Source organism: Clupea harengus, chromosome 22 (assembly GCF_900700415.2).
Source record: "Clupea harengus chromosome 22, Ch_v2.0.2, whole genome shotgun sequence".
Classification (NCBI taxonomy): Eukaryota; Metazoa; Chordata; class Actinopteri; order Clupeiformes; family Clupeidae; genus Clupea; species Clupea harengus.
The window spans coordinates 15,290,350-15,301,975 of record NC_045173.1 but is presented as its reverse complement, the minus strand read 5'-3'; the positions used below and the strand labels follow the sequence as shown (position 1 = coordinate 15,301,975).

Here is an 11,626-nt window from a genome sequence, read left to right as displayed (position 1 = left end):
CCATCCAGCTTTAAATAGTACTGGTATCCAGACAGTGGCACACTTGATTTAAATGTATGGACTAGTGACCCAATTTCTTACTCAACAGTAGGCTGCATCTCAGTGTGATTCAGCACAGGCCTGGCCCAGAGAGTCACAAGTGCATACTTTGTGTCATAACTTCATACATATTGAAGAAGCCTCTTTCTCTTACTGTACAAGGTCATTGTGATTGAATGAAAAACACAAAAAGGTCAACTATATAACAGTGGTATATAATATATCATATAATATAAGATGCTATACTGCCTGAAAAATCTGAAAAGCAACTAAACCATTTTCACAAAAAGACCATTAACTACTTATTTAGAATAGACCACTTTAAACTAACAGATACTTCCCTTGTGCCTGACAATGGGAATTTCAAAGAATGTTAGAATGTTTATCTACATATAGTTTCCCACTGTTTTCTATTCAGTCCAATTTAGTGAGATTCCTGCCATTTATATTCCTAATCACCATTTAACCATCATACTGTGCCTTTTAACAAACTCACAATAACACAGTCTTAATAATAATGTATAATGTAATAAATATTCACTGTTTGATAATATCAATATTTACAATTCACTGTTTCGTATGTGATGTAATCCTGTCTGCCTCTGTTGGTTGACCCATTCACCTCACGAACCTCTGACTTTTCTAATCAATGCCATGCTACCATCATCCTAACCCACATGACAGTTACGTGACACTGACACGCGTGTTAGCACCCTAACCCTTTAAAAAGACCTGTTTTTCAAATGGAGCATATTCAGATTCCAAAGAGGACTAACAGTAAGGCTATCCTACAATAGAGGACTTTCGTCAAAATGCACATAATATCCTGGCTGGTGGCATCTACTGCGCTCCTGGGAATCACGATGGTGGTGACAGACCCAATGCATGCTGAGTGTAAAGTCATTTGGTAGGAGCTTGGCTTTTAATACATCCATATTACCCTGTGGTGGTGTATGATTTGTTTCTGAGAAATTCTGACTCTATGTGTTTGTGCATTTTCCAGGTATATAAAGATAAGAGAGTTGACTAGAATTTGTCTTTTGAAATCTTGTTGAAGTCTTTGTTTGTTAGTCATAGATCAACTAAATTCTGTAAAAATGTGTTAAAAAAACAATGTCTTAACACACAAAAGTACCGATCTACCTTGCGTGTTGAAGGGTGTTGTGCCATTTTAGTATGAAATGTATATACAGGCTCTTCCCCACAGATTTATCACGCATGTTTTGTTTTATTTTATATATTTTTACAGACCTTTCCCATTTGGGTTGTGTAGGCTTGGTGTGAAATATGACATACTCAACCCAATTTGTTCTGTAATCATATGATAGTATGGCCAGATAATGAAATCTGAATATCTCTGAAATCTGAATGAAACAGTCAGTTAATTCAGTTATTTTAGAAGTAGTTGTTGCCTGTTATGACTTTTGTTAACCACTTTTGTTAGCCATTCGGTCATCCTACTTTGCCTTGCAGCTAAGGTCACGGCCAGGTCTTTCTTATCAGTCTGGAGTTTCCATACATGTAACACACATATTTGAACACATTAGATATGGTCTCATGTGACTTTCCAGTGAATCTACACAATTATTGACTGACCATCACAAGACTCCCTTGGGCCCATGCCCTCCGGATATGTACCTCTTATGTGGGGTAGGATCCCGGGGAGCTGAAGATGTAGTTACCATGGTGAACGTGTAGCAAACTAAAACACTAACACCTTAAATTAGCATCTGTTTTACCTTAAACCAATTGTCAAGACTGACCTTGTTTTTGCTTTTGGATAAACAATGTTTGGTGTGAAACAAAAATAATGAGGGCAAGCCCACTATTGTTTTCCTACAAACTACAGGCTGTTTGGGACGCCCTGCCGTGAGGTGTCTGTGAGCCTAGTGAGTCAGATTAAAGCCTGGAAGAGTAAGGACAATTGTGAGACTGGTGGTGAGAGGTGCCTGTATGAGGTAAGAATGATTTAGCATTCACACAACTGTGCCTTTAACACACCACAGGTGGCCAAGATTCATGTATTTATCAAGTGCTTGTTCAAAGTCAATTGCAATGATTAGACACCAGCTGTGAACTGGGTAATTTAGAAATGTGAGTTAATTGATCTCAAACTAATGACAAATAATTCTTAAAATGTATGTATATGCAGAACGAAATGTCATCCATCCGACTGTGTTCCGTGTGCTTATTTCTAGCTGCAGTACACTTCTACATTCTTCGTCAAAGCGTTGCACACTTCCCGTCTGACCCAGATGGTGGAAGAGCTGAGTTTCACCCTCTACCCCTCAGAGACCTCTAGTGCATGCCGAGTTGTGGTAAGAGAAAACAGGGCAAAGGTCATAGAGACTCAGACTGACCTGTTCATGAGCATAGCAATTGACACTAGATTTCGAAGTGCTATTTCCGTGCTAAAACATTTTATTTTTATTGAAGTGTTTACAGATGTTTTGATTTTGGAGTCATTTGCTCATTTTTAAGTAAGTGGATGTATGAAAATGAAAATCTGAACTTCTCCCATAACATAACCTACCACCAGGCATTCAGGTTTTTTGTGAAGTGTTCATAACTATTTTAGTGATGATTCACTCATCATAAAGCTTTACTTCAAATTCTACTAGATTTGTGATTCGTGTGTGTACACCTACCAATATGCTGATGTTCATGTCCTACATGGATGCCCCATGGATGTCTATATGAGATGATATTCAGTCTGATTTTCAAACTCTGAACACTGAGTTTAAGCATTTATAATATCCATTTAAACTATTTCAAATTTAAATCAATTTAAGGATGTTAGCAGACAGTTTTGCACAAAGGAATACCATAGCATGAAATTGAACGAATGGGTTTCATATTGGTATTGATGATAGTCTTGATAAAACTTGTTTTTAGTTAAACTCTATTTATCTTTGGGACATTCCTTTTTATAACAGGGAGTATCAATCTCTGAAAACTGGTCCATGCTTGATGATAATGGAACAAACTACTGCACACTCTTTAACCTAATGGATGGTGAGTACACACTGTTGTAATGTTGTTATGGTCTCATAAGCTTACCGTTAAGATGGTGTCTGCACACTGTATGGTCCATCAAAAGTTGTAAGAATGATTGTTTGTTTTACTGATGTATGTTATACATATCACAATATCTATTTCTGGCGATGGCAAACATCCAATTATGTGCTTTAGAAAACCATTGGGTTTGTTTGTCTTCACAGGAAGTGGACTAACCCAGGTAGAAGGCTATAAAGAGTACACCAATGAGTGGATCTGCCTGGAACATTCCACTGCAAACTGTACCATCTACTGATCAGACTGGCAGATAGTCTCTATTTCAGAAGATTATGTTTCACATATTCACACAGTCAATGAACATTACATACAGTTTGTAGACTAGTAGCCTAAGTCATATAGTTTAATTTTTCTGTAGGTAAAAACCCTTGTATACTGCTTTAATGATACAATTCAGGTCCTGTTGTGTATTAATACTCTATTGAATTTCCTGAGTTTATGTACACCAGGATTTTGAGGAAGTTTGCACTTCATTATTTTAGTGTACTTACTGGTACAAATTAGATTGCCATAAATAAAAACATGATTTTAAAGGCCTATCATTTCCTTGATATATGGTTGCATATGTAATCTATTTTCTAGGTGAAATATGTTAGCCTACTCCTGTTTGTTTTGTAAAAGCAAAATTTAAACCAGGGTGTCTGGTTTCCCAGTTACTGTTTTTTTTAGTATTTTGTCAGCTGAATTTCATTAGTAGCACACGTTTTATGAGTTCTATGATACACTACATGTTCAGTTCCCTTATCCTTACACGAAACTTTTACATACATATATAACAATTGATTTTATACACATATCATAAAAATATTTACACAAGTGATTTAAAGCATTTCTTCCATAGTGCCCTATGCTGTATACCATAAATGTACTATTCCTGGGGAGAATACTGATGTGTAATATGATGTGTAATATGTAGTTTTTAATCATTAAAAAAAATGTTTATCAACTAACTATACTGATATCATTCTCCAAAGGAGAGGAAACTATTATGTTTTACAATATTTAAGTGCATTATTATACATCTCGGTTCTTTGCTTGCAGTGTATTCAGTGCATTTATTTACATTTATTTTCAGAGCCAGAAAATGTAAACAAATGCACTGAAAGGCTGAAATTAGAGAAACAGAATGCACATTAACACTGGGGAAATCTTCAGAATTACAGTAGCCTACATGGCTTTTACTTATTACAGATACGTCTACAAACATTTTTACCACAAAAGTTACATACCTTTACATAACTCCAGAATAACCCTTTAAAAACCGTGTGCCAACCCCTTCACCTTTGGTTGATTTTAAGATTCCAAGGATATAAACAAAGTATTACTTTGTTCCGCTGTTTATTAATTTGATCCATAGGCTTACCATACACTTATAGTCATTGTTTTTTTCTTCTGCTATAGAGAGAATGACACAAAAGGCGTTGTTGAAGTGATTGATTGAATAGATATGGCTACATGACTAGGTCGTCATGTGGAAAAATAAATGCGCTGAATACTCCTCACTGATAGTTGTACATCTGGGCCTAGTAGGAGCAGGGACGCGATCTGAAAATATTTGAAGAATATGAATAAGAATTAGTATGAGTCTTCCATAATTACTGCGGCCCAATTGCAAAGCTTAAACTTACCTTATCCAAAGTAGTTTGTGCAGTCGTTACATTCATATCTTCATGGGACACGACAACAACCCTCAGTACTGCAAATGTTTGGAGGCCTGATGAAGATGTCAAAACATGGCATTGGAATGAAAGTAACATTTACTATACAGGGCATGAGAATTGACGTAGGCGCTAAATAACAGATCGTTAATCACAGTTCTGACTAATAGGCTACCTGTTTCCAGTGTAGGAGATACCTCCGTCAAACCAGCAATGCTACCTGTTGAAGCTGTGACAATTTCCGTTCACGTTAAATTCATATACATCAACGTTTCAGTAAGAAACATTTTGACAGATTATTTTGGTTCTCACCTGTAGCTGTAGTGCTTTGACAAGCAGAGCGACAAAACAGTCCAATCAACAGTATTATGTGAAGCATCTTTCCTTGAAGCACAACTTGAACCTCGATACAAGGTGTAAGCGGCTCTCTGTGTGCTATATGAGGAAGTAGGGCTTTTTAATTGAAACTGAACGTCAGCGTAATCTTACACCTTTCATTTGAGACCACAAGGGTAAAAAAAATCATAAAACCTCGACCTATTTCCCTTCATTTAAATTTAAGTCACAAAATATGGATTGTATTTATATTTAAATAGCTGTAAGGTTTTTCAAATTTTCATTATATGATGCAAGAGCAACCTGGCAGAAACAAGCAACACATAGCTTTTTTAATTTGTTTATTTAAAATAATTACATTTCATCTTAAACAATATTATTTTATTATGTTCTATATAAAACTCAAACTCCTTGTAGACACTGCATTAATTTACTGTGGGCAGTGTACAACCTTGTGTAACATAAGCTAAAGGAGTCCCTGTCTAAGGGCTCTTGCGCTTTGCAATCCCGCCTCTGTTGTTGATGCTACTGCTGCTGGATGGTCGGGAACTTCGTGGGGAGGTTGTAGCCAGAGGAGAGGAGGTCACAGACAGACCCAGGCCCAGCTCCAGGGTCTTGGCTGGGGGAGACTGCAGGGCCGAGCCCCGAGGGCTGCTGCTGGATGAGGAGCCCGAGGACCTGATGAGCAGTGCAAATGAACACAATGCAAACAACTTCAAACATAGGAATTCTGCTGTTACGTTTGCACACTTGCACACAGGAAGCACACTTCAGGCATTTATTTAGAGATTAGTGAATGTAAATAGCATACAATATTAATTTATAAACCTGACACATGAAAAAGACCAAGTCTTAGACTTGTACTGGAGTAATATTGCAACATATGCTTGGACTTGAGATGCTTGAAACCTGAACACTCCCAGCATTTCAAACTTCTGCCCTGCTCATAAGGCAATACACCCCATGGCCAAGCTAGGGGTTATGAAATCAATAGCTGGGACTGGGAGGGTAATTTGCAGACATCATCTCAATCATATACTGTTTCACACATGGATTGGGACAACCTTGTGCTCTAACAAAAGTGGTTTGTAGGGTTTTCAAAGCCTTTGATTCTCTCAGAAGGTGTGCTGCTCTAGTTATACCAGAGAGAGACAAGAGAGGTGAGTGTCATGAGAAGTGCTTCAGATGTTTTTGAAAGCCTTTGAAACTCATAGTGGGAGGGCCAGGGACTGTTACCTCAGGGAGACAGAGCTGCGGGCTGAGCTGGCCTTGGAGCCCTGCCGGCTGCCTGGAGTAGATCGAGGGGAAGGTAGGAGCAGACTCGCCTGCAAATAAGACACATCATTCAAGATCAGCCTCAGACAGTCAGCACTGAACACATCTGTCTGCACTGAATCTACTACAAATAGTAACAAACATTGTTCACCATCACAAGGACGGAATGAACCCCAAACCACGATGGTGTCACACCCAAAGCTGAGGCCTATATCTGGGTTTTATAGTTATAGTTAAGGGTTTTATCATCAAAACATCAGATAAAAAAACAACAATGATAAAATTAAGTAATAAGCATAATGGAATCAATTCATAAAACAATATTAAGTATAATTTTAAAGGAAAACCATCAATTATTACTATAATAATACTACTAATAATAACACCAAATACCAGAACTATGCTTATATTTATGAAGTATGCCTCAAACAAATGAACTAACTACAAAAGCACTTTGAGAACACAGACCTCCACCAAGGCCAAATGCCATATCTCGTAATGTTAATGAAAGTGAAACTTATAGCAGGCAAAATTGTAGGCGAGATAGACTGGAGAAGAGTGGTTGGAATTGCGTACAGAGGACATGTCGTAGGATGACTACACTGAAGATGCATAGAGACTTTCTCCTCTTTTAGAAGGAAGAATGAACTCAACGATGCCCCAATGCGGGGGCGGGGGCGTATTCTGCCTATATCACTTGAAACTCTGAAATTGTCAGGGTCGATCACTAACCGCCACCGCCCCCTAGACGCATATTCTGCCTATATCACTTGAAACTCTGAAATTGTCAGGGTCGTCAGGGTTGATCACTAACCGCCGCCACGCACCCGCCCCCTGGACGCATGTTCTGCGATTATTTTATCTAGGCCTACATGAAGTTCTGCAGCCGTTTACTATTTAAAAATATATATATATTTCCTTCGGAAGGGCAACTTCAGTCGAGGAGGGCAAACGGGCAGTTGCCCGAGCAACCTTAGCCCCCTCCTGTGCAAGTCCCTGTCTTCCATCTACCACCTACCAGAGAACAATGAATAAACTTTGCCTTGCTGCGCCGACAAAATATTTCTTACAGTAAGTTGGATGGAACTTGCTTTAATTACTAATTCAAACGCAACTAAATCACTGAGTACCTTTCTGTGTTCTGAGCCAAACATGCCACCACACGCTACCTGAGTGAAGTACTTCAGCAGAGCTGATTCCAGGTCAGGGTTCTTCTCCATGGCCTCCAGGAGCATGTTGTTGACCGTCTTGTTCAAGTTTTTCAGCTCTCTGAGATGGATGTCCCGTTCTTCAAACGTCACCTCTGTGGTCTGTTTGGCCGAGCGGATCTCTTTTTTGAGCTTTGAACACTGAGGGGGAAAAACAAGGTTTTGGTATTTAGCATATGTGTCTCTGTAAAGAACCTTGAAGGAATGCTAAATGCTGATGGCGCTCTTTATATAAATACAATTTAAAACTGAAATGATGTGACCAGAAGAGGAAGAGGAAAGAGGAAGACAAACTGTACTTGGGGACTGGAGTCTTTAAAAGCATTTGTGATTACATTACTACCCTGCTTTTGGATGTAACACAATATATCTACTCAGATCCCCCATTCTGAACGTTAGTTGACTGGCGTCATGATGCATGTGGTGAATGCCCCTAGTGGCCTGTCCAACCTGTTTGTAGGCCCGATCAAGTTTCTCTTTCTGAGATGCCAGCTCTCTGTTGAGGGAGATTATGCGTGACTGAGTCTCCTCTGTCCTCCCATTCTGCTCCGCCCCTTCTTGCAGAAGAGTGTCGAGGGTACTGTTCATGCTCTGTTGAGTACATGGATCACATCACACTTTTAGTGCTACTATGAATTGACTATTGTTCCTGAATTAACCCTATCTTTTTACAGGTGTTTTTACAGAAGTAGTGGGCATGTACAACATAGCAGAAACTAATCAGTTAGAGTACATACGGTCACATGTGATGATATGGCTTTAAACACAAATGAGGTGTGGAATATACCTGAATGTGATGATATGGCTTTAAACACAAATGAGGTGTGGAATATACCTGAATGTGATGATATGGCTATAAACACAAATGAGGTGTGGAATACCTGAATGTCCTCCTGGAGTTCCTTGATTTGGCGTCTCTTGATTCTGTACTTGTCCTCTGCTGCTCTCTTTTGTACTTCCAGCTTTAGTTTCTCTTGGTACTCTTCACCTACACACACACAAACACTCACACACACACACACACACACACATACAAAAACACACAAATACATACACACAGACACACGCAAGTCAAAACTGCATTAATAATAATAACAATTTTGTTACAATGATTTATCTGAAACAGGTCGTAGTAATACCAGTGAACTCCTTCCAATTGACAATCAATTCTCCACATCCGAATATTTAATGTGTTCCAGATTTTTTTCTCCCAACTTTTCTTCCAATATGCTACACTGTAGGGAGTTGAGTATTCATTGCTTCACAGGCACGTTTTTATGTTTCTACACAGCATTAACAAAATAAAGAGCAGGCCCCTACAGCTGGGCCTCACAGAGTGTACGTACTGGACTCAGTGACCTTGTTGAGGGATTTGCGGAACGTGTTATTCCGGCTGTTCACCACATGGAGGGTGTTCTCCAGAGCGTGGATCTCTTTCTCAGTCTTGCGGATTTTGGCATCGAGGCTATCGCCCTGGCGCTGAAGCTCCTCTTTTTCTTGACCTGCCTACATGTACGTGAACACAACTGTATAACAGGAATTTCCATTCCAAAATCAAATAAATGCCCCTTTTTCCATAAAATCAGCACTTGTGTTGTGCCAGTGTACATCTCATGCTATAGGCCTGGTCACTAGAAGGAAATGAAAAACCTCTAGTAGGAGTTCTGAGTTTCGTTTAGATGCCTCACCTTAATGACATAGTAGGCCTGTGACTTCTCATCCCCTTCAGGGCCTGACATGGTAAATATTTCATACCTCTTCCTCATCTTGTCGATTTTGGACATCTTCTCATGCACGTCAGCACTGACAAAGGAACAAAAGGCACAAACCCAAAGGGTACATTTTGAGACCCACTTAGAGCCTTAAATAGTCCACTGTCCCACAACATCCAAAAAAAATACATCACAAATTTGCCTACGCATACAGTATATGGCTGAGCTTATACCTCATATACTTGTAAGTTTATGAAGACCTTTTGTTATGAGTTTTTTGACACAAAAAAAATAATCTTCAGAAATAATCTTCAGCTTTAAAGCCAGCTTTACCCCACTAGTGTACCTGAGAGTCTGGCGCTCCTGGTCAGTGATCCTGAGCTGCTTTGTGAGCATCTCGCGGTGGACCCTGATCTCCTCCTCACGCTCGCTCATGGCTGTCTGCAGCTGGAGCCGGCGCTTCTCCAGGGATAGAACCCCGTCGGCCTTGTCATACAGCATGTCCCTAAGCCGCTTGATCTCCAGCTTCAGGATGTTGTCATCCACCATGGTGTCCTGGGAGAGTGGAGAACAAGGGTGCAGAGTAGACAGATATGAAGCGAACAGGAACAGAGGAAGAGAAGAATAGAGAAGAGATGCTAATATGCTGATGTGCATTTTAAGCATTTTGTTTTATTTTGTTCAATTCAGTCCTGAGTAATGTCTCTGCTATGGTATAGTTAGTATCTCTGATCAGAAGAATTGCCTCAAGGACAGATCTGCTGAAGTAATGACAAAGCGTTTGACCAACCATATGATCCCCACACATTCAGACATCCACGCAGACTTGCCTAGTGTCCGCTTCCTTTGGAGAGGAAAGTTCAGGGGTACCTGCTTCTTGAGTCGGAGCTTCTTGAGCTCTTTGTCCGAGGTGTCATTGAACAGACTGAGCTCCTCGATCTTGGTGGTAAGGTTTCTCTTCTCTGCCCCCGTCTTCTCTGTATCCTTCCTCACACAGCGGATATCGTCCTGTTCAAACACAAACAAATTGACATGCCACAGTAACACCTCTGCCTCTGGGGGATATTCGTCGTAGCTCGCTAAACGGTTTAGCGAGCTAATTTTCAGGCTAAGATAAAAAACGCCCCTCTTTTTGGTTCGTGGAAGCAACTTTTGATAAATCACCATAGTTACATATCGATTAGCACTAACCTGCTCCAGGGCAGGCTAATTTAAGTGTAGCTGGATAAGCTTGCCACACCCCCGGAAAAAGGAGGGATCCCATTGACCAAGGACTGATATTAGAGTTAGATTAGCGGAGGGAGAGAGTTCTTTGCGATCGCCAAGATCCATTATTCTTGTATGAGCGCTACCGATTCAGCCGACAAGGAATCATTAATTTACAAGACCTTCTCGAGTCATTTATTGCAAACACCACAGTCGAACATTGACTGTCTTGCGCTTTTTTGCGAGTGGTACATTTTTGTAGTGTCGGTGATGCGGAGAACAAAGCACTCATAATTATATGAGTGTTATTAGTACACCATAGCATATCATTATTGTAGAAAATGATTACGGTGGACTCAGCCAATTTATTTTCGCTGCTTCAATTTATTGCATTTGTTATTAATACATTGTCATTTAACAGACGCTTTTATTCAAAGCGACTTCCAAGGAAATGTAAAACCACATCGAGGAAGGAGGTGAGGGGATTTGAACTAGCAACCATGCAGATTCAAACCGGTAGACGAAACCTCTGTACCAGCTGACACTTGCCGTCAGGGATTCATACATAGATATCACCCTATAAACACCCCAACACACCTTGCTCTCACAGCTCACAGCTGAATTTTGCCATGATTATGGTCTTGTATTCTTCATAAGCGTTCATGTTCATCTCCTACTCGCCAGCGGAGAAAAAAAGAGCCCTTTTAGAGTTTAGAACCATTATACCGTTAGAAAATCATGGTTTTGGTGATCGACCTTTCCTGCCTTTTGAAGTAGGACGTGCACGCGCAAATGCCATGATAACTTTAGCCTGCTTGAAATTAACCACATGATTAGGATGCGGGTCAGCCGTTAACGAACTGATATTTGCTGTTCTCAATCAGCTCGCTAATCTTAACGGGCTAAAAGGCCAATTGATTAACTTAGCTTCAACTCTACGACGAACGTACCCCTGATCTACCAGTCCCTGTTTACTTAAGAGTGGTTTTACAAAATGAGATGTTTCATCAAATTATGAGAATCATCACATGGTTACCCTAATGGGCATTATCCTCCTCTAATGCAAACATAGACATGCACACAAACAAATACTCAAGCCCCCTCCTCCTTCTCTCCC

At 39.9% G+C, this 11,626-nt stretch overlaps 2 protein-coding genes across 2 annotated transcripts; one reads left to right on the top strand and one right to left on the bottom strand.

The window, feature by feature from the left end:
- Nucleotides 1–610: 610 nt before the first annotated feature.
- On the top strand, nt 611–4,379 carry wu:fc46h12 (uncharacterized protein LOC568958 homolog). Its single transcript, XM_042703070.1, has 5 exons — nt 611–946; nt 1,889–1,997; nt 2,238–2,357; nt 2,976–3,054; nt 3,261–4,379. The coding sequence occupies exons 1-5, from the start codon at nt 852–854 to the stop codon at nt 3,350–3,352; spliced, it is 495 nt and encodes a 164-aa protein (XP_042559004.1). The 5' UTR covers nt 611–851; the 3' UTR covers nt 3,353–4,379.
- A 1,053-nt stretch (nt 4,380–5,432) lies between these two features.
- ccdc39 (coiled-coil domain containing 39) lies at nt 5,433–10,434 on the bottom strand. The gene is made up of 9 exons (XM_031560394.1): nt 10,174–10,434; nt 9,650–9,858; nt 9,280–9,394; nt 8,938–9,097; nt 8,473–8,579; nt 8,042–8,182; nt 7,553–7,732; nt 6,345–6,433; nt 5,433–5,786 (listed from the first exon to the last, which is right to left on the bottom strand). The coding sequence occupies exons 2-9, from the start codon at nt 9,850–9,852 to the stop codon at nt 5,591–5,593; spliced, it is 1,191 nt and encodes a 396-aa protein (XP_031416254.1). The 5' UTR covers nt 9,853–9,858; nt 10,174–10,434; the 3' UTR covers nt 5,433–5,590.
- Between the last annotated feature and the right edge of the window lie 1,192 nt (nt 10,435–11,626).